General features: G+C 47.6%; 1 protein-coding gene across 11 annotated transcripts in view; it reads left to right on the forward strand.

The window, feature by feature from the left end:
- Nucleotides 1–23,579, forward strand: part of lrba (LPS responsive beige-like anchor protein) — a 127,771-nt gene that overhangs the window by 51,352 nt on the left and 52,840 nt on the right. For 5 of the 11 annotated variants that reach the window (XM_055510004.1, XM_029151127.3, XM_055510010.1 and 2 more), the window contains exons 34-38: nt 310–374; nt 1,592–1,700; nt 9,088–9,266; nt 20,385–20,509; nt 20,836–20,850. In XM_055510004.1, coding sequence (XP_055365979.1) covers nt 310–374; nt 1,592–1,700; nt 9,088–9,266; nt 20,385–20,509; nt 20,836–20,850 — 493 coding nt within the window. The remainder of the gene's footprint in view (nt 1–309; nt 375–1,591; nt 1,701–9,087; nt 9,267–20,384; nt 20,510–20,835; nt 20,851–23,579) is intronic. The other 6 variants (XM_029151229.3, XM_029151187.3, XM_029151248.3 and 3 more) reach the window with 3 other exon arrangements.

Raw genomic sequence — 23,579 nt, forward strand, 5'->3', positions numbered from 1 at the left:
CTGTGCTGAACGGAGCAGACTAGTAAATCAGAGAGATGTTAGGTCAAAACAAGTGTAGAGTTTTTTTTTAACAAATCTTTATTTATTGTCACTGCCATTTTCTCTCGCTGTTTTTTTTAAATTTATTTTAATATTTTTTAAAGGTAGAAAAAAGAACAGCAGTGCATTTCTGAACATATTGACCAAATATAATTCCCATTCTAAACTTTACTTCCATCTCCTTCTATTGTGAGTTTTCCTGTGATTTTCAGATTTTTAGGTTTTGTTTTAGAATTTATTTTTTTTAATTTGTTTCTCGTTTGCTTGCAGGAGTGGCAGAACTCTATCCAGAAGAATGCGGGCTTGGCCTTCATCGAGCTGGTCAACGAAGGCAGGTGGGTAACTCCGACACGCGTGCCGTTCTCTCCGTCCTCAGCCTCCTTTGCCATTGCGCCGTCCTTGGAGCGCACGAAAGCCCCTCAGGCCGAACACAGCAGAGATTCAGAGCGGCAATCAGCGAGTGTGGGGGAGTGAGGAGAGTACGGCTGGAGATCAAGGATCATTCAATACCTGCTCATCCCAGAGGGATTTGGGAGAAGAAGGGTCGGGTAGAAGGTGACGGGGTGCTGATCACTCGTTCCCTTCTCACACATGGGAAATCGGCCTTGATTTCTCATTGTCCCTCAATCAATTCAAACCTTTATCCAGCTATAATGAGCTCCTCTGTGCTGTTCGTACATAAAATCTCCAACTGATGTGTAGCGCCATTGGAGTGGTTGAGACATTTATAATCAATGTAGGCTAATCCACAGAAACTAGACAGATTAGTCTGATTCAGAAATGGCTTCACAGAACAATAATCTACGAGCCTGTTTTCATAATATATCTAAAAAAACAAAAAACACGTTACACTTTAAAACACTCAACTCTTTAGTCTGTTTTCTTCATATCCAGCGCGGAGCTCCGTAAACAGGCGCAGAGGCTGGACAGGGCCATAGGAGCTGCAGAGGCCCCGGCATCTCTGCTCCCCTGCTGCCCTGCGCTGAAACAGCAGGCTTAGGTTACAGCCGTCCCCTGGCCCCGACACGCCACCTCACAGCCGGTCCCATCCGGGGCCTCCTCGCTCCTCCTCTCTGGCCCCTGCTCTGTTATTGTTCCACTTTGCACAGTCCTGACCTTTAGGGGCTGTACAGAGGTTCCCTTAACCTACACACACGCACAAAGCGTGTTTCATCAAACCTGATAAGAGGAGGAAAGGAGGGCCCTACTACATGTGTAGCGACATGGGCACAGATCCTCCCTGCTGTCAGATGCATATCATTAACAAATCAATTAGCACCTGCATTCTGCTCAAAGCTTCTGTTTGGTTTAGTTTTGTCCCCAAATTAGATTTCCTGCCCATTTTGCACGGTTCCTTTTCACCATTTTCTGGATATTACATGGCTGTTCTTCCTTTGGTTTATCACTACGCTAAACAGATGTTTTGAATCCTGGGTCTGAACATTCTGTGCCGATTCTGAGCGTCTATTGCAGGTTGAGATGCTGCTAAACGTGATGATGCTGTACATGAATGTCCACAGCACCCCAGTGTTCCTGACTCTTCTGTGTTCAGGCTGCTGAGTCACACCATGAAGGACCACCTGGTTCGCGTGGCTAACGAAGCCGAATTCATCCTCAGCCGACAGAGGGCCGAAGACGTTCACAAGCACGCAGAGTTCGAGGTGAGATATTAAAATGCATCCCAGGTATTGAGAGTTCAGGGATGAATGATGGCTACAGTACCTGCGTATGTGCGTCCCACACCATCTCCTCCTCATCATCAGGCTTCCTGAGTCTGTGTGATGTTCATTAGTAGTTTTAGCCCCGTGGGAGCAAAATGTTGATTATCACATTGATATGGGACAGTATATTTATTAAAAACCAAGACGTGAGAGCATCTGAACTTGTCTATCAACTGGATCTGTAAGAGCAACCTTACTTTTCCAACATAACCCTGTGCTACAAACACACACACGCACGCAGTAAAGTTGTCTGAGGCTGGAGATCATACTTGGCATATATCGCTAACCAAACACTGTGTAGTGTTAATTTATCCCCGGGCCTCTCCGCCGAACCGCGCGCCTGCCCCTGAAACATAACATCTCCCCCTTCACTTCCAACGAGCCCTCGGCACAAACGCCGCCATTGACGTGGAGCCGCTGAGCCGACGCGGTCCTGACCCGTGGGCACCCTTCGTCGCGCCTTTTCCAGCCTCCTCTGCTTTCTAGATCCTCTCCAAAATCATTTCCTGTCTTGCTGAGATCCTGTCCATTATACTCCCGCTGGGCATGTATTTTGCTAGTGACAGGAATATGGCATCCTCCCCCGTCTTCGGTCCCTCCCTCTCTCATTTCCCAAGAACCTGCCAACACTAAAAGCTGCAGACAGAAGCTGGAAGGTGCTGGCCTGAAGGGCCGACTGTTTGTAAACCCACCCCCACCGCTCAGGCCCCACTTCGCAGTAAAATGTGATGCTTTTTTAAGGTTCAAGGAAGGGTTTCTTTTACATTCAGGTAAAGTAAAATCCCTCAGCAGTGTTGAAGGTTAATCACAGGGGAGGGGGTAAAAGTCTAGCATCAAAGTTTTTTCTCCGTGATTGCCATGTTTTGCTCTGGTCCCCGTACGGGCTGCTGCTCTGCGTGATTGGCATGCCGTTAACCTGAGCCCTTATTGCTCCTGCTGCACCAGGTGTCAGTCATGTGCACGGTTTTATCTGACATGATCTGACCTCATCATTATCAACAACCCAGATCTGCAGCGGGATCTGGTTCCACTGGGTTGATGATGCAGATTCCTGCCCGGCTCCGTGACAGGGTGTGCAGTATTTGCGCTCCTGAGCGCGTACAGTAGGTCAGGCTCGGCATCTCGTACAAGTACAGCCTGGATGTGTTGTGACTGGCAGACGGACCCGGTCCGCAGCCAGTCTGATCATGACGGCCTCAAATGTTACTGCTCCCCCTCACCGTTTGTCCGCGGGCCACATGCTCTCGCTGTGACCGTGTCCCCGCGGCCATTTTCTGATTCACATGTGAGTGAAACTCTCCGAGTCTCATGGACCTGCTTCTTTAAATTCAGGTTTCACACAAACATTTAGAAATTTGATAGCATGCACGTAAAATACTAAAAAATAACCGCTGTTACTTCTTAAGTAGAAATGAATTCAGCCAGGCAGCAAGCATCTCCTCATCTCTATCGTAGTTTTCTATTTACTTATCTGCTGTGTTTTCATGAACTGGTTGTCATTGCTTACTACAAAACTGGGTGCAGACTCCAAACCAAGAAGCACTATCAGCTCCAAGACGTATTAGTCCACTTAGTGCGATAATTCACCTAATGGAAAGCTATAACTTTTCATTAGTTTTCTTTTTCTGTTGTCATTGGAAACTTGCTCTCCTCCACTCGTTCTTAATCAGATACCCGCAGTGGCCCGTCCCAAACTACGCCTCACAATTGAATTCCCCACTTAAGTGCAGTTGCTCCTCTGTGACCTCAGAGGAGAAGTGAACCCCTGATAAGTCTTGCTCTGATATTGCAGTATTGATTTTCGCCTTCATACAAGCTCTGCGTGAGCCTGCTGTAGCCAGCGGTTTCATTTTGCACTGCCACAATAAAAATAACAGGCCAATGAAACATCCCCCCGGAGGGCGGGGGGTGGATGCTTCTGAAATAATTCACAACGGTGTCCTGGTTTTTGGAGCGTTCTTCCTCTGTTGTGTGGCGGTGACACTGCAAACTGGTTGTTTGGTGGAAAAACACGCCGCAGAATCGCAACGTGGTCGATCGTTAATGAGACGTTTGCTTTTAGTTGAACAGAAACACGAACTCTCGGCCAGACACTGGAAAGTTCAGACTTAGCTCAACACATGAAAACAAATGTAGTTATCGCCTCATCAGAGTTCATATCCCAGAGAAGAGCTGTAACACATGCTCGCTCGCTCGCTCTCTTTCTCTCTCCCTCTTTCACACTCACACAGGCTCTCTGCAGGACAGAATTGAGTTATCTCTGGGCTCGAGCGTAAGCTATTACAGTGGGCCCAGGGTGAAACAGAGATGAAGATAACTAGAGGGGAAATCCAATTACCTTTTAGGGTTCTCTATCTAATAGGATCCTTAATGCGAAGGAGATCTGCAGATCACATGCTGCTGCCCAGCACCGCAAACGATGGACCGATATCTTCCAGAGGAGCAGGAAAAGGAGGGAAGCCAGGAAATAGAAAGGGAGAGAGAAATCGAACTCCCTCTTTTTATGGGGCTGTTCATTAGGGATGAAATGTGGCGGGTTCAGGAGCACGAGGGCAGATAAGAAAGTCCAGATAGAGAGGAGTGAGCAAGACCCACATCAGTTCTTTACTCTTCTCTTCGCTCCATGCTTTTTTTTTTTTTTTTTTTTTTATACGATCTTCATTTAGCCGCCATGTGGAGTCAGTGAATGGAGTCTGAGAGATCCAGTGAAAGGCAAATGATAGCGGCTAATTAGCGCATGGCGTCATTGTCTGCTGAGCCTGTAATGCGATCTGGTCCTTCTCCGCGTATTAATGACATTAACATTGAGCCGATGCTCGTTGTGTTCGATTATCACAGCACCGGCCTCTGCGGCTGCGTGAATCAAAGAGGTTACGGAGCGGAGCATCACAGAGGAGACACGAGCTGAGCCAAGAGAAGCAGCAGGCGGATCAGTTCATACAAACACCTATTCAAGAGAATCGCCTTCAGCAGCCCAATAAACCACATTTTATTTCACAGAAGGAAAAAAAAATCTGAACCCAAACTTAAACCTGAACAAAGGTTTCTCAGTCTCTCTCACACACACACACACAGACGAGAGCTGCAGCTCCCAAAGGCTATTTACACCGCATCATTCTCAGAAGCGAGTGATGGATGCCACCCACTGCAGCTGGCTGTCATGCAGTTGTCACGGCCCCGATGTCGTACGTCAGGGCCCGAAGTCCGAGCACCTCATTAAAATGAATCACGCATTTATTATCCTGATCACATGATAATTAGACAGAACCTCCGTGGACAGCAGCCTAAATGCCTCCACTTCTATTATCAGAGAACAGATCATGCTGGCAGGCCTCAGCTCCCGCTCGCTCCACGGCGGTTATTTTTACTGTGCGACGCGGGCTTTTTTAGCACCAGACGGCGGGAGATCGAGAGCGAGGAGAGGGGAACAGAGGATGCTTGTTTCGGGCCCGCTGCCTTGTCAGCGTAATGAAGTCCCCAGGTGCCTCCTCCACAGCGCCCATCATTATGTGTGACCAGATAACCCCGAAATATGACTTTACTCTACACTTTCCCTTTGTTTCAGCCTGACAGTCTTTTTAGTCACCAGGAAATGATCTGTCTTTTTTTTTTTTTTTTTTTTTTTTAACAGTACTGTTCAGAAAATAAGTTTTCATGTATCATCTGAAGCGTCTTTGCTGCGCAAATTTCCTGTTGTTGATGGAGTTTTGTTTCAGGCAGCAGCCGATCCAGAGGACACGTATTCGTCATCCGCTCGCGTCCTTCCTTCATTTGACTATTTTTCACCTCCCGACGACAGTTTAACACGGATGATCCTTCATGTGGCACGACCTTGGAGCCGGGGCTGGAGTCGCCGCGCGAACGTGGCAGCGCCGTAAACTGATATGGCGAAAGGAGGGCGCGGCTCCGCGGAGGCGGGAGCTCCGTGGGCAGACAAGATGAAGAGGCCGCCAGCCGAGCGCGGCGGCCGCTCCATTAAAGATCAGGCCCAGACGGCGTGAGGAGGAGGGGGGAGCGCGGGGGGGGAGGAGGAGGGAGATACTTTGATAAGTGTTGGAGTAGCGTTAACCTTGATGGCCGCGAGCCACCGGCCGATGCCAGTGGCAGGGATCTGTTTCGGCCGGATTAGATTATTTTTTTTCTCCTCTGGTGCTTGAAGAGAAGAGAGGCGGAAAAAAAAAATCAATACTCTGGAGCACGGCATGACAGGGGCATCATTTCAGAATTGAAGTGGCTGTCAGCCATTGTCATTTGGTGACTTTTGTTCGCCATTGTACTTTTAAGCCCTCATTTTTCTCCCCCTCCTCTTCCTTTCGCTCGTTTCGTCCCTGGGCCTTTGTCTGAATTCCCCTGGTGACATTTTATGTTGCAATTTGAAAACTCGAGGCCAAGAGATCAAGTGCAAGAGAATCTCTTTGAAACCAATTGCTGGGCCTGGTTCTGCATCTGCTTGTGTTTGCCGTCGCCCCGTCCTCCTCTCATTTCGCCTCCCCGTCTCCTTAGACCTCCGCTGTGCTCCAGCAGGAATTTATTTGTAGTGTATTTGCATTCTCTGATGCCAGACAAGGACGAGTCTGATGTCTCGCGTTCCCTGGGACAGTTTTCTGTGCCCGCTTGTAAATGAAACCCTTTGGGAGCTCTTGTCGACGGATGTGAGAAATTGGAGATTCTCTGGGAGCGATAGGCCAGCCTTGGAGAACGCCTGGCCCTGATGTGCCACCCATGTCAAGAGATTGCAAATCAAGAGCTTTAATAACATCTCTGCTGGTTTTGTTTCTTCCTCCTGTTCCCCAGCAGGACCTTGAGGCCCTGGTTTTGTCAGTCTGCACGTTGAAGGCTCGCCGTGGCGTGGCAACATCACTAGACCTTTCTCTGTCACTCTAATTGATAAACATAGGGCTGATATCTTGTAATGAGCATCCGTTCTGCAGCCTATTATACTGGTTAACCCTCTCAACCCACAGTGGGAGAGGAGGAGGGGATCCCAGGCATCATCTGACAACAACTACAACATTTAGATAAGGCTGACACCGGTGTACCAGTGTTTTCCCTGCTTATTATTTGTAGAAGCACAATGTCGCAAACATAAGGGCTATTATGAGGATTTCTAGCAGCAAGAAGCTCATGTGAGCCATTTCCTGCCTTCGAATGAATGCACGTTTCCATTTTGTGCCATTGCATTATTTCTGAGGTGATTACTGGTCCGCACGCTCTCTTAAACCGTTTCCTCTCCAGACTCCAGCACACATCCATATTTATTTATCCGAACCGCGGATGAATTAGGGGAGACACGTCTCAGTGTAATTGACTCGATTAATGCCAGCCATTATCATTTCGTCTTCAGCGAGCTGTCTCCCCGGGCAGAGCGGGGACCCACTCCGGTCCGACCCTGTCAGCCGGGCCATGTAATGGAAGGTGCAGCCCGTGATTACAGTGTCGCAAGTCATAACGGTCCAGGCTGCCAGTGAGTTGTGCCCTGGTGGCGGCGTGGGTGAGGAGCCAGCGCAGCATTGTGCGCTGTCCTGCTTCCTCGGCTGGACGCTCTGAACCCGCCTGTCTCCGAGCATGTGCTTATGTGGCTGTTTTCTTGTCAGAAAACGCACGCTGGCAGCTTCTAGTCTCCCAGTTCCTAATTGCAAACAGACGAATGCTTTATATTTATTATATATTTTATTTTAAAAAACAGTAAGGGAGTGGTTTGTTTGAAAATACCCCAGATATTCTGCTTTTTATCCCGCTGGCAGGATGCTGCCAAGCCGGGAGATTTAACCGTATGCTTTTAGGATTCATAATATAAAAGAAGGAGTCTTTCATAATAGTTCTGACTTCACATCAGTGGAATGACCCCTGGAATTACTAGTGACTTGTCTTTTCCAACTTTGGGTTCTAATAGCTCTACTTATGAGTTGAGCTATTTTTTTTTTTTGGTTGTTATTTTAGGGGTGAGTCTGTGAATTTGGTCTTTTCTCCGTAGTAGACTTTGGCGTTGGATGTGAGACAAGCCCATTACTTCATGGAGGGTTTGGGTGTTTGGGCAGGCTCAACACGCAGGTGATGAAGTGTTTGTTTATGGTTATGAGTTTGAACCCGGCGCTGCTGATTAGTCCTGCAGACGTTACACGTCTCCGACAGGGGCAGAGGGAAATGACTCTTTATAGACCTGCTACTTACGCATTTAAAGCATGGGAAATCTGCATAAAATTTTATTTTGGTAAAATAATCACATGCGAAATTTGTGTGATTTGTGCTAAATAAAAGGCACAGTTAATATAAAGCACAACTGGAGTCCTTTTCAGGTTTCAGTCGTGTCCTGAGTCACCTCCTTGGGTTGGAATTGCCTCTCCTCCTGCCTGGCTTTGCCTCCTCTGATCAAGATTAATGCTCGTGCGTTTCTCACACACAGACTTGCACACAACGAAGTGACGCAGTGATTTTAAACGTGGAACATTCGCCCGGCATCCCTCTCATGCTCTGCCTTTACTTTGCCGGTCCCCAGATCATCATGCTGGAAGGTCAAGACCCACTTTAATGCCACACAAAGAGACACAGATTGATAATTAAGGCCCGGCGGCCAACAGAAAAGCCCCTCTAATGTGATTTATACCTATAGATTTTCTGTCAGATATGAAATGTTGTCGTTCAAATTGAAAAGGAGGACCCATTAAAAAGCGCTTTACTGGTAACTTTGGCAGCACAGGTTGGGGTTAGTGCTCGCGGTGTGACGGCTGCTCCACTGGGTTAGTTTAAGGTTAATTTGATAAGATCCTGCTCTAAAACCAGACGAGCGCTCCGTGTACCTTCGTTCCTAATGTTGCAGACGTAAATACAAGCAGGGTCGTGCGTCTGATCTGAACGCAGCCTCCACCACCTTGAAGCAGCTCCGTGAAACTAAACTGCAGTGTGAGAACGTGTCTTTGAAACAGAGGCTGGAAATCCAAACGCTGTTTTCAATTATAGCTGTTGTTTTCAGAAGGTGTTTCGCTTTTTACCTTCGCTGCCGAGTTCAAAAGCTTGTTCTGATAACAAATTCAGACAGAGAAAAATGTCCTCCCTGTGCATTGTGGGTATCGGGTGATTTGAAGCGCCGGAGGGCATTAGTAAATATGTGTCCACTGATATTAATCAACATGACACGAGGACAGAAATGACCCTATGATTTTCATTTGGTTTTACTCAGAGTAGAGTTTCTATAGGTGAAGACTGCTGTTTTTTTCCTATATCTAGATTTTGTCGTTTGCATTGTATAAATCTGTTCCTACATTCATACATTCAGACCCTTGACACATTTGCGGCGATCGTGCCTCTCATGGTTTCTTTTGCGTTCCAGTCCAACTGTGCCCAGTACTCGGCTGAGAAGCGAGATGAGGAGAAGATGTGCGACCACCTGATCCGAGCGGCCAAGTACCGCGACCACGTGACGGCCACGCAGCTCATCCAGAAGATCGTCAACATCCTGACCGACAAACACGGGGCCTGGGGAAACTCCTCCGCAAGGTACGACCAAAGGTGTGGTCTCCCAACGTCTAAAAATAAAAATTAATATGAAGCACTGAATAGACTTAAATGAAGACAATGGACCTGTTTTGTTCCTAATGACGGTGTAGATATCATTTCATTTTCCCAGCCCTGAAAATAATTCAAAGCAGTATAATGGTTTTAATCTCGTCTTAATCTCTCTCATCTCCCAGTACTCATGACTTTGATTAAATTAGATTTGCCAAGGTGAAAATGTCGGCTCCGGGTTTAATGACGCATTGACTCTGGGGGGGAGAGATGAAAGCCATTCAAACAGCCCGGCTCCCGTTACGGACGGGGCGAACCTCATTCTGTGTTTGTTTCACCAAATACAGCGGGCAGCAGAATGCAGCGCAGCGCCGGCTTAATGACGGCTGTTGGTGCAGGTAGTGTGTAATGGTGAGACGGCTGCCGGCCCACGCTTGTTAGGCTCCACAAACCCTCGAGGGACTCGTCTGGCGAGGGTTAGATTGCTCTTGGATCAGGAGTCTATATCTGGCTGCCTTTGTTTTCCTTGGTGTTATTATTTGTCATATTTCTCCTTCCTTGATCCCGTCGCCCTCCTCCTCCTCCTCCCCAGCTCCTTCCCTCTTGTCTGCTAGTCTCCATGTGTACTCACACACAGCTAGGCTATTTACTATGGAGATTGTATTGTGAGCGCTCTGGCCAGTAAAGTCCCCCATTACCGGCCCTTTATGCCGTGGAGCTATTGATGGTTTTCCTAATGGCTGCCGATGGGCGCAGGGAGCCATTGGCACCGGGCCTTGGAGCTCAGTGCTCTTTTAATAAATCACAATCAGTCCTGTGCCATTACATCAATATTTCTAGTCAATTACTGTGAAGGTCAGGTGGTGCGGCTTCGTACCAGAGCCCGTGGTCCAAGATGTGGGCATGGAAGAAACAAAAGGTGGACGAGGTAAAGCTCAGGACCTCCCCGTACCTGATTTATTCATTCTACTCATACAAGGCTCACGGTGCAACGTCGCCTCTGCCTGTAAATATGAGCAGGAGGTGGAGGACTGACGCGGCCGCAACCTTTTTTCCAGCTGCGAAAATGAAATCCAGGAACACGGAGACAATGCGCTGCTCTGATTACACGCGTTTGTTGCCTGGGTGTAAAAGCCGCGCTCGCCTGCTCACGCGCCGTAAAACCGTATTCCCCAAAGTTTCCATTCAATAAAGAGTCCGAAAATGAAAATATTATTTTCTCACAGGCTGATGGGAATTATTGTTTCCTCACGGCAGCCGTCTAATAACTTCTGACATAGTGTGACCTGCCTGAATGCAATTTGTGTCTTAATATCCAGCTTACAGCGGCCGCGGCCTCTGGAGGGGAGAAAGGTGTCAGGTGATTTTCCCCCTCTTCATCCCCCGTGCCTCGTCCCGTCTTCATCTGTGCTTCCCTCTCTCTTCCTCCCCTCATCGCTCCTTGTCCTTTTGCTCCTTCTCCTTTCACCATATACTCCCTGCTGTATCACCGCGTGTCCGCGGAGGATTCCGCCCCGCAGACAAAGGCAACATCTATTGTTTCTGTGCCCTTTTCTGTCATTTGGAGTCAGGATATAGACAGATCCACAGCCAGCACATACATACATTTCTGTCCCGGTGTCTGGAGACTCAGGTGTGCACCGTGCCGGCCCGCTGTCTTTTTAAGAGAGAGTAAAAAGAGTAAATGAACGTCTAGCGAGATGGCCGCAAATGGAACAGCCGACATATGTCATTCTATCCACCCTCCCATCTTTTCCTCCTTCCATGAGCTGTGGTCCACTGAGCATCCAGACCGAGGCGGTATTTATTTGGGTCAGGAATCATCTTTTATGTATATGACACCTAGACATTCTCGACTGACAGAGAGGGGAGATGGGGCAGATGATGGACAGCGCCAAGTCGCGATCTCATGCTCTTCCCCTCCCATAGCTCCCCTTTACTGATTCTAATAGTCTGGCTAATGTACCATGGAAATTCATTCTGGATGCAGGAAGTAAGCGGAAGGTGACGGCGTCTGGAAGCGGCCGGCGTGTGATACAGATTCAGAGTCCACCCGTTTTATTCAGGTTTTTTCTATCCTGGTCCTCTTTAGATACACCGACATGTGCTTCTCTCCCACTTTGTCTCCCTCTCCTCCTTCCAGGCTGCATCAGCATCCTTTTTATTCCCCGTTTGTTCTAACAATCCTCACCTCCAGCTAATCCCCCCCCTCCCCGGCCCCCCAAAACGAGCACCTCGAGCAGCGACTCCCCTCCCTGGGCTCCTCCTCCCTCATATAAGCAGCTCATTTTCTGCAGCTCCACTGCTCTAATGGACGCCCTTAGGCTAGAGGCTTCCCAGCCAAGGGACATCCATCTTTTGGCATGTCACACTCCCGCCCGGCAAAAAATCTTTGTGATGTGCACTCCAATTTTTCTTCAGTAAATCAAATCTTCCTTCCTTCAGAAAGACGAATGCTTTAGGGTTGGAGTGTTATAGAGAAAATCAATGCCAGCAAAATTGAAACAGTATGCCCCCGTATCGATCGGCTTTGTGAGATTGAAAACGAACAGCTTTGTAACTGTTCGGCTGGACAGTTAGCTGACCTGTAATGGACAAACTATTGATATTAGCATTACTATTTTATCTTGTGCTATGTCATTCCACCAGCGCGCTATTGGGGGGACATTGTGCGTCATGAGTTTAGGAGCCGGCTTTTTCTTAATGAACCCCTGCTTTTATGCAGCAGATACCTTTTAAAACCATTAGATACGCAATAATAGAATTCTGTTAGAATTGTGTAGACAAAGTAAAAACAAACCAAGTACTGTGGTTTCTGCAGTATTTTCCAATATCATCTCTCACCGCCAAGATTTAATATTCAGTTAGTTGTTTATTTATGATTTAATAAAATTGTTTCTAAAAAAATTTTAAAAAAGAAAAAAGGAATTACAGCTTCTACACTAAATAATATTTAAATGTGATTTACAGAACATTGTTTAATCACCTCACACTAGCAAATTCACAAATAGTTGCTTTTATAAAATTCATATTGTATTAATTGTTGAAGTGTATCTGTCCCTAATCAGCTCATTTAGGACCGTGGGTGTATTTGGACCAGCTTAATATTGGCGGCTGCTTGTCAGCGTAATCAAAACCGCCTCAACTCTCATCACATTCACACACACAGGTGCACAGCAGAGAAGCACGGTTTCTACTTTTGTCCCCCTCTCCCCCTTTTGTGTAATCAGCTGGAATATACCACTGAGCTGTTCTCACTGCACCGAGGACTTTTTAAATAAATGACTGCACGAGGAGCTGGAGCAGTCAGATTAATCTTAACTTGTATGCCTTCGTTCCAGACTTAAATCACAATTATGATACATAATACTGAATGTAATGCATGTGTTAAGGCCGAGGCCTGCGTAGCGTCCGCGTTGCCTCGCGTGTCTGTTTTATGGTGCGCACTGTGCATTGCGACCCCGCCGGTACCGAGCACGCACGGCGGCAGAAGGAAACGGGACTTCAGCGCGTCAGCGGAGGCTTTAACCATAGGAAGCGAGAGCAAAACAGTTTAGAGTAGTCGAACCCTCGGAAACGCGTGACACGAGAGGGGCAGGAAGGGGGGGTTGAGGACGAGGGAGCATCACTGGGAAGGAGACAGAAGCCAACGGGAACATCGTGTCCCACATCGCTTCCTCCTGCTGACGTACAGTTCATAAGCAGCTGCTCAAATCTGTGCGTACAGTAAAAGCGCGTCTTGTTTGCTGCAGCTTTGGACTTATCTGACCATCGCTTTGCCTCTGTTTTACTTGGGACTGGTATAAACGCTGTAGCTGGATCCCCGGTGTTGATTGATTCTGAATTGTGCTGATTAATACAACAGATCCTTCAGTCGCTCTGTGCATTCTTCCAGAGCCCGTGATTATTGTTTCTTCTCTAATCTTGATGGCTAATCTTTTTGTTAGGAAGCCAGTATTCAGTGAAATGCTGCAGCAGAATGAAGTCGGGCGCTTGCTGCATCTCCAGCGGGCGGCCGGTTGGTCTTTACGTCGCTTTCCACCCTCCTTAACTGGTGGTTTTTAACTGGTAATGGCTTTGGGTTTGCTTATAAATACTTGCAGTCTAAACACAAACATGACCCGATGTGCTGAGCAGAGGCAGCTGCAGCGGCCGGCAGCTCCCGTCTTATCCGAGGCGCAGGCAGTTGTTTCCTTTAGGTCCTTGTCCCAGCTCCTTCAAAAGCAATTAGCCGGACTGGGGTTCTGCTCATCCGTCTGCCTTGAATCCGTCATAAACATAAAGCATAAACACACCGCGGCAAGAAATGCGAGCCTGCCGTCGGTTCTGCTCGCCTTTTGTAAACCAAAGTCGCAGGATCGCGGCGAGATCTCCAGCGCCGGAGTCCTTAAAGGGGTTTAACGTGAAACCCTCCACCTCGTTAATCATGCGCAGTGACATGTGTCTGGGACAGAGAAGTTGTGATGGGGACAAAAAGGATGTTTCTCAAGTCTCTGGGGGCGACGGTTCGTGTTTGACAGACATGCGTTCCATCACTTACAGAAAATAACGTGACACCGCGGCCCTACCGTGCAGCTTGGCTCATGGATATGAATTAGAATATGGCCTTAATGATAACATTTGCCTCCACTGTATATACAGCACAGTGGCTCAGGCTGTAAGGAATAGTAACAAAGTGTCATAGCGGAACATATTAACAGCTGATGATGTCCATATGTTAGCGTGGTTAAGTGTCGCACTGGGACCCAGGCTGAAAAAATTGCACTCGCCCTAAATGACGACAACGGGTTTAAGGTTGGATCAAAAGTGGTTAAAGTTAGATGTGTGGCCACATACCGTTATACATGTTCATTCATTCATGCTTGCTTTGATTAATTACACGCACGTAGGTTTTAGAACAGCCCCCGACGACTGGAGAGCACCAGGTCTGTGGCGGAGGATGGAAAACCTGCAGAGCCTCGATCGAAGGTGCATCTTTTGCAGTCGGCTGATCGAAGCTCGTCACCTTTTAAAAGCCTGAACCTCAGCGTCTCATCTAAATGCAAACCTGCACACTAGTTAGTTTGATCCTAAACTCCAATTCATGCTCACAACAATCCACATTCGCCATTTCCAGCCCCTAGTTGAGAATCACAGAATGAGCGGGTTCCCAGTTTACCCAGTCTGCTCTCACCTCTGGTCCATGCTCCTTCCATTGTCCCTCTTTTACTAGCAGCCGAGAAACGTTATAAAGCATGAAGGAAGGCTCCCATCCCAGAAAGACCAATTACACCATCCGGCCTCACTGCCTCGTTGCTCACAGGCCGATGCGACTCTGTAGCAACTCTCAGATTTATGAGTTTCATATACCCTTAAGAAAGTATATGGCCTTGCAGGAGCAAGGTCATGATAAAAGGGTGCTGATCAATATCTGAATGAAAAACCATTTGGGAAGTTTTTAGGGCTTTTTTCCCCGCTTTATACTCCCTGAATGCAATATCTGCAGAGTATCGATTGTCCGGGGCCAGTAGTTAGTCAAAGGCTATCTCCTTTGACTAACCCCTTTGCAGCGTGTCAGCCCCCCCGTCCTCCTCGTGATAGATTGGTGCGCTTCCAGCCACTGTAATTACACCACGGGACCAGCAGGCCATTTATTTTGCTACTTTCACCATTTGCCAAAAAAATCACCTTTATCTTCCGAATCCAGCGCTTTCTTGTGCAGCTAAGGCAGAAAACGGACACATTAAACACCGGTGTTCTCTGTGTGAGAAAGAAACCAGTGTGCAAAGGATGGCTTTTAATAGGCCACACATTCATCGGCTTTATGTGAGGTATCGCTAACAACTTGCTGTGGGTGTGAGGTAAAATATGTTGACAGATGCTGTATGGGAAATAAAAACAATCTCAACCCCTGTTATCTATGCAGAGGCTGTTTTTGACTTCATATTCTCAAATGGAGCCATAACTACATGACCATTATAGTTAGTCAGACTTCTGTTTATGTCATCATCTCAATCATGTTGCAGTGACATTGCTGCACTTGAAACACACACACACACACACACACACACACACACACACACACTGAGCTGTAAGTGCTGTATAATGAGCACAGCCGTGTGATGGAGAGAGAGGAGAAGGCGCTGAAGAGCCGACGGCTTCGCTGGATGTGAATCCTGATGTTTAACACCTTTAGTTCGAGCAGTGGAATGAATGTACGATTGGCTTTTTGGATTTTGAATTTACAAATTATACGACAAAGTTCCACGGTTCGACGCTGGTGTTCTAAACGTAAACCTCCGTCTTTGTCGACCTTGAGCTTCCTCTGTTTTTTTTTTTTTTTTTCTTGCCTTTTTCCAGGCGCGTTGGAAATGCGGGCGCGCTTTCAGATTTGTCATAGCATTCAAGATCAGCCCTGAAAGCTAGAGGTCAGAAGATTATTACAATGGGCCAGTAATGGCAGAATTATGCAACTCCAGTCCAGTGGATGCCCTCATTACCTCGCAGCGGTGGTGATAAATGGCCTTAAATGCACGCTGTCAAAATCGCAGGAAAAATGCGACTCTTCATCAAAAATACAGATGGTACCACTTCAGCGCTCTAGATGTGGACGTCTGTATACACTATTTATTATGTCTTTGATGTTTGGATAATATTTGTGAAGCAAACACAGTAACGCTCCAGTATTTCAACTTTAAATTTGTTGGATTGCAAGTTCTAGCTGTTTTTGCTGCAGGTTGAACTGAAAATCTCCACCGGCGTTAAACACTGGCATGAGCTTGGTCTGTGTTTGCATCCTTCCGCGTAAACCCATGAAATCTGATACAATTTGTGCGTAATTGTGTGGCTTTTTGTTGGTAAATTTACACTGAGTGTAATTGCTCCTAATTGGAGGCCGCGCGCTAAGCTGCGGGTAATTAGGGCTTGATTTGCTTGGCTTCGCGGGCCTGCGCCGCGTTGTGGGCCGCGCGGAGCCGTTCGCCTCCCGCCCATGGGAGCACTTTGATCGGCGCGAGCTGGTGATGCTGCAGAGATGCAACGTCGCACATGCACTGCTTTCTTTTTTTTTTCAGATCACTTTCTGAAAGCTGTGGGATAAATTGGAGTTAATTGGGAGGAGTGGTGGGTCCTCGTTGCCTTGGTAATAGGAGGACGTGTTGGCAGCAAACGCAGCGAAGAGGAAGTCGATGTGAAAGTGAAAAATTCTGTAGCTCGCGATCTATTTTTAGCTTCTTATTTCTTTCATTTAATGTTTGATCAAAGCACATTAAGTGACAGGATTCTGTGCTTAACGATAAGCTTCTGCTGAATTACATGTAGAGCGGCGTTTTAGAAGATAAGAGGCGAATCTCAGCGCGTCTGTGACCCCAGCGTCACCTCTGATGAACAACATTAGCGGAGGTGAATTAACATACACACGTTCATGTTCTCCTGCACACGTCAGTGGAGTGGGACGCAGAAGCATTAATGCAAATGTAGAGAATCACTTTGGCGACACGTAATCATGCCCAACAATTTCGCCGGGAAGGTGTTTGGTGCCGTTTCATTTTAATTCGAGGCCCCGTGGAAGCGGTCGCTGCCACCGTTTGACAAAGAGCCGGTGCTCCCGCGACCGGTCCTCCACATGACAAATCCTCAATCTGCTCCCGCTCTTTTCTCCTCAACACGTGGCTTATGCAAATCAAAGCAAAATGGTTCTGAGGGTAGCGGCAATGTTTGAGCAATTTAAAATAAGCAAGGGGAGAAATCTCTTCTGCATATGCGGCTCCCATTGACCGGACCCAAATTAATGCATCACTAAGGTTATGAATGACTGTTTGTGCCAAAGTGCAGCCGCTTGCGGTGATATATGAAAGCACATTCACTCTGCATGTCCTGCTTGCTATGATAACGGTCATGTTAATATTTACATAATATCAAACGCTCTCATATAGAAAAAGCAGCTGAGTCCAGATGAAGTGATATGAAACTGGAATGTGTTCTTCTTCAGACGTCAGACATCAACTTTACCAAAAACGCTGCGATGCATCTGTCGCAGGACGAGCTTGTCCTAATGGATGTTGATGGATGATATTCATTCGTCTTTGTCAGCAAATGAACAATTGTGCCATTGAAACACCGGCCTTATCAAACTTTCTGCACAGAGAATCAATTAACATCTTTAAACGGGACGCTGATGATGATGATCAGCAGCTCTGGCCCTCACACACAGACGCTCAGTCCACTCATCTCCAATAAATGATGATTAATAGAGGCGATAGGAGTGGGTTTGTTGATTTTAGGGTTTCATAATGCCAGATTAGTGTTATATTTAGAATGGGATTAAAATGGAGCAGCTCCCCGGGGACACGGGGGGCGGCGGCAGCTCAGTTGGTGAAGCAGTCGCAGATGAAGCCGAGGGTCGTGGCTCCACTGAAACCGTAAAGACAGACAACAAGCAGTTAGCAATAAAAAAAACCTTTTGGTAAAACGAGAGAAAAGTTTGAACCGGTAGCATTAGACTTTCCTTCAGTGCCAGGACAACAACATTACTTACAGCCCTGAGCTCCTCAGAACAGCTACTACATTTAGAATCCCCTGATACGCTGATGTAAACTTGACATTTAGATGAACACAACACACTGTGTGTGCATGAGGTTAGTTCAGTGTAGAGGCCACAGCTAGTGTTGTTCACTGAACCTCCTTGTTTGTCGCCTTGTCCACCAGCTCTTACTGGTAAAGGAAGCGGTTGAATATCTGAGTGTATGAAAGTCAAGGCCTAATTGTTTTGTTGACTGATTAGCGTGAGGGAGACCTACAGATTCCACATGTACACGAGCCCTGAAGAGCATCCGAAAGATGCCTCGTATGAAACTGTTCCGGGCCCGGTTTCATCACGGCCCGGTGTGCTCGGCATTAGAACGGGCTCAGCGTTCGCTCCGCTGCCGCTCGGTCCGTCTGTCAGCCTCGCCTCTGATCAGCAGGCAGCGGCCGTCCCCTCAGCATTTATGACCGAACTAATTACTAATTACACAAGTAGCCGACGCGCTCCGAGCCGCCTTTGTTCTTTTAATTGTTGTTATTTTGAAGGATGGCGCCTGCGTAAACTCCGCCAAGGGAGCCCCGGGAGGATGGATGGGCCCTGAATAATTTATCATCTTTGTGGAGGCGCGGCCCCGCGTCGGGCGTGGGGGGTTGCCGAGCGCTCCACATCCCCGTTCTTGTTACGGCCGGCGACGCTCCCAGGGATTGATGACGAGGTATCTTTCATCGGCCGAGCACCTTTCCCAGCACTCAATCACCGGGGCCTCCTTTGTCGGCCGCTCGCGAGGAGCCGCGGGACGATGACTGGCAGAGGAGGTCGCCTCATGCCATGACTAATTACTCCAGCCAGCGCTTCCCCTCCTGATGGATTAATGCGTATTGTGTGAATCGCGCTGATGCCCCCCCCCCCCCCCCCCCCCCCCCCCCCCCTCTTTTCCATCCCGCCGTGATATGAGGGACGGGCGCATCCCGATTCGGAGCGGCGCACCGTGCGCCACCTTGATAATTATTTTCATAGATGAATACCGGCGCAGGCAGGATGATGAAGTGGCCATTTGCATTCAGAGACTATCACAGGCAAACACGGAGCGGGCTCTTTGTCAGCGCTGAGAAATCTGCTCCTGCACAGACCCGCGTCCCTCGTGTGTCCACCTTTTGCTTCTGCACTAATGCACACAAACACGCACAGACTCTTTTATTTGTTACTCTCGGAGCAACAGCCACTTTATTAGGGACACCCGTCCTGTAGAAGTCCTGCACAGCAACTCGGCCTTTAACTCTTGAATACTATCGGTTTATTGATGTTTAAAATTTTCATCTGAAGAAACACTTTCTCAGAGCTGCAGCCACTCTCCACTCATCATCCGGCCTTTGGTGCCTGATGGTTGTTTGTTTGTCTTTTGGTCCAGATAAATCAAATAATCACTGGTCTTCATTAGTCCGGTCACACAAGGTTTTAAAGGACCCGCTTGGAAATAGTATTTATTTCCTTCCGCAAAGCTTCTGTCCCTTTTACAGGCCCCTGTGTGATCATTGGTGTTAGGCCGGAGATTTGTGAGGAGCCCCCGGCCAGAGCAGCGTTCACGAGCCGATCACATGAAGTACAGTTTGCTGGGGTTGTCCCGTCATAGCTTATGCCAGTCAAACTGTACAGTACAGTAAAAAGCCACACTCTGTGGCTTGTTATACATTTGTGCAAAACATCATGGCTCCTAACCACAGCCTAGCTGTGATTTTTAAACCTGGCTGAAATTATTAGATTTCTGCTTTCAAACATTTACTATATTTCACAAACTCCTGGTTTTTGTTGCTGCAGGTTTAGGTCCTCAAACCTTGACTGAACCAAGCTACACGAAAACATCCAAAGATTTTATCATTGTCTAAAAATCTGTGTCCTCAAATAAAATGGCTTTGTTTTACTCACGTGTGATGGTTCAGATCCAGTCTGTGCATTCAGACTAAAGTATATTATAAAACCCTTCACATTCATGAAGGGGTTCAAACGACTGGTTTAAAATGCTTTGCTGTGGCTCAGGGCTACAGTACTTCAACTAAATAAAAGGGAAATGATCATTTGGTAAGAATGTATAGAGGTAACATCCTTTTATGACAGAGACCTCTCATTAAAAGTTAACATTCCCTTCATGTCCAGCTGAAGGCTCTCGAGCCTGTAAATTGGTCAGAGACATGGAGGCTACAGACAGTGATTAATATTGGTAACGCTATCCCCGCCCTCCTCTGTGGGGTAATGGCCTTCTCCTTATCCTGCCAGCCATGAGTCCCAACAACAGCGTCCTGCTGGGACTGAAATGAGCCTGTGATGGAGGCGTGTGTCACAAAAGTGTGGGGAAAGCGATCACACTGTCATTTGAGCGTCCTATAGAAGCAGCATCACACTCCTGAGAGCGAGAGAGGAAGGAAAGGGGCCTTTGAGGAGATACCGCCATTGTTGTGGGTGCTTTGGGGTCTGCGCTTGCGAGTCGCTGAGTGAGTCTAAGGGTTAAAAACAAGACAATGCTGGCTTTATGTCTGCGTGCTGGGGCCGAGTGCTAATGCTGGCCTGCTATACCATGCTGGCTGGTAATTGCTAACACATGTGCTGCTCATGTCTCGCTGCAGCCGGCCGAGGGAGTTCTGGCGCCTGGACTACTGGGAGGACGATTTAAGGCGGCGACGGCGCTTCATCAGGAACCCCTTCGGATGCACCCACTCGGAGGCCACGCTCAAAGCCGCCGCCGACCACGGTCAGTCCCATCCTCCACACGCGCGCCCGCCCGCCCGCTGCTTGCATTGCCCGCCGCGCTCTCTTGGCGGTAGCGCCAGGTACAAGGCAATAAAAACGTGCCCCCCCCACCCCGATGCAATAAAAGATTTATTGTACCACAAGACACAGTAAAATAGTGCCCTCATTTGAATTTCACACAGGTACTTTCAGAGCCTGTCTCCCATTATGCAAAGCTGGACTAATAAGCAGGCTGAGTGGGAGCGCGTTCGGTTTGCTACTGAGTGGCTGTGAATGCCATGAAATGTGAAATTCTGTTCATTCTCTCTTTCACTGGCTGCATAACAGTGGCTGGTGTCAATGGTAAGTAGCATTCACCTTCTTTCTCCTCTTTACGTCCTCATTTAAATATTTAGATTAGAATATGAGGCTTTTACACTTGATGTAATACTTTGCAGACTATTACTGGGCTGTAGATGGTCAGATTAAATAGTTTTTTTATATAATAAATAAATATTAATACTTGTTCAGGGTCGTGTTGTAGCAGTGTATTAAAGTAGCGTAATTAACAGAATAGATATTTTCTCCTGACGTTACAAATGCAGGTGCACATTTTTCAGTAAACCTCACCTGACAGCAGCTCCACATTCCCAGCAGTCGCTTCCAACCACGAGGTCCGAGTGACACGGGTCACATTTCTTTTTCACGTTTCAAAACACGCAGCTCACGTCAGGGTCTTCTCAGCCATCGACCCTACTGTACGTGGAGCAGCTCAGCCCAACACTGAGCTGTGTCTGCACCCGAACGTCCCAGTGCATCACCTGCAAAGGTTCCCTTTAATGTGGCCTCGCCCTCCGACACCAACGCACCCGCTGACTGAGCGCAGTGAGTGCAGAGGACCTGCAGCTGCAGAACGAGGCCGCGGTCCAGCTGCTCTTCAGCCACGTGCCTCTGAATAAGACGTTGTTTCTACCTTTATTACGCCTTGTTTTCATTTCGACTAGATGATGACAGGGCGCAAATATGTGACCAGGCCGTTGGTCCTATTAGTTTTTATCCCGCGCGTACATTGTGCTGCATTTGTATGTAGCCGAGAGAGAATTCCTGCAAATCAGTTTGCTTCAAAGTTGAGTGTGTAGAAGCAGGCGAGGGTCTGTAGGCAGCACCTCAGGGGAGCGGAGGGCTTAATGCCTGGCTGAAGTTTGGGAATATATCATTAAAAGGACTCTTTGACATTGAAGCCTGACGGCATCCATTTTCTGATGTAACCTTTAGTCTTGTTTTAGTCGACCCGACATTTGTTACGGAAGTGCAGCTCGAGACGAGAATGCCGAGCCCGGATTTCAAACGGAGCACAAAGGTCATATCTGGCTGTAATTATATTCATCAGATGCAGAGTGGAAAATGCAGCCTTACTCCCTAAGAAAATATTTAGTAGGAGATCAAGCCAGAATTCACCCTAATTTCTTAGCTACTAGTGGCAGCGCTCTTCAAATCTGAGGCGCGATCGTAAATTTAAAATGGCAACGGGAGAATATGTGGCCTTTTTAACTTGGGGATATATTGTAGCAACGTTTTATTTACCCTTTATAAAATGAAGGAACTACGTCTCTTCCGTCAAACTTGAAGAAATATGTGTATTTCGGCATTAAGCATATGGACAACTGTTATCATTCATAGTGCGCCAAGATGATTTCCACAGCAGTGTGTGGCTGCCAGTAGGCTTCAGTAGGCTGTTGTGTATTTATGGCTGGAAAGAACCATCTTTTCTGGGGATTGATTTGGTCTGGTCCGGGCCCTGTGTACCAGAGGTGGCAGAGTAAATACCTGAAGACTAATGTCTCTGTTCTGGTAATCAATACTCGCCTCATGACCGCAGTCCTGGCTACGCTCCCGTTAAAAACAAATTTGTTAATTTTGACAATTTAATTGCTGTGACCGTGCATGCGCCGGGCTGCATAAGCAGGCGCTTGAAGCTCTCGGGCCGGGGGAAAAAGCCGGACCTGTTGGGACCTCTGCTCGTTTGTGCTCGCCGTGTGACGAGTGATGGAGCCGAAGCTCCGGCTGGATGTTGTCGTTCACGTCCCCATCATCAGAATCTGTTTAAAGTCGTGCTCTAATTGTGACAAACCGAGAGTTTAGTGGCACCCTATTATTATTTTTGGGGTTATTTCTGTTTTTGTTTATATAAAGTCCATATTTTAGAATTGCAAAAGACTCTGTTTGCATGCTACTGTTAAATTATCCATTCAATTACATGACTTCTTTGCATGCATTTCTCTCTTTCACGCACACGCATGTACAACATGATCAAAACCTCACAATTGTCAAATTAAAAGAAGAAAAAATAAACAGTTGCTGCTTTAACACTCCTTTAAGAAGAGAGAGTGAAACGTGAGCACGTAGCCTGTCACTCACTATGTGCATGGTGCACACGCACGTCCCATAATTGACATAATTCTTCTCAAAGTCGCCTTTGTCGGTGACTTTATGGACTCGGCCACAGTCTCCCCGCTATTTTCTGACTGCGCCGCGGTTACTGGCTGCCGTGGTGAGTGTAGCGGCAGGAGCGGGGCTCTGGCTCGAGGGGCCGGGTGCTGCGTTTGAACAGGGATGCTTTATCTGCGTCCTGGAGTGAGAAGAGCTGAGAGTGTTTACAGCGAAATGCAAAGGCGCTGAACCACAGCTCCTTTTTTTTCCTTCTTTCAGTCCCCTGTCCACTTGCTTGGTGTGAATACAATGGCATGTGGTACGTATTAGGGGACCTGGTAGTAATTTCAGTGCTGCTAACTAAAGAATCCTCCAGGGAGGCTTAATTACAGGAAGACCATTCTAAATATCAGCGAGCTGCATATTTTTCCATGACGAGACTTTTTCAGCCGAGCTCCTGAAGGTACCCCGCCACATGACGCGGGCCGCGTTTTCACCCAGGGCTTTTGATCGGCCCTCAGGTGAGGGAGGACGACTCTCCGCATTCAGCCACTCGCTGCGGCGCTCGGTTAAAAGCCGTAAACATGCACAGAAGCGACAAGCGGCTCTCACCGTGCAGCCTGCTGTGTTTACAGAGAGCCAGCGTTCGTGCTGGGAACTTG

Source organism: Betta splendens, chromosome 1, assembly GCF_900634795.4.
Source record: "Betta splendens chromosome 1, fBetSpl5.4, whole genome shotgun sequence".
NCBI lineage: Eukaryota > Metazoa > Chordata > Actinopteri > Anabantiformes > Osphronemidae > Betta > Betta splendens.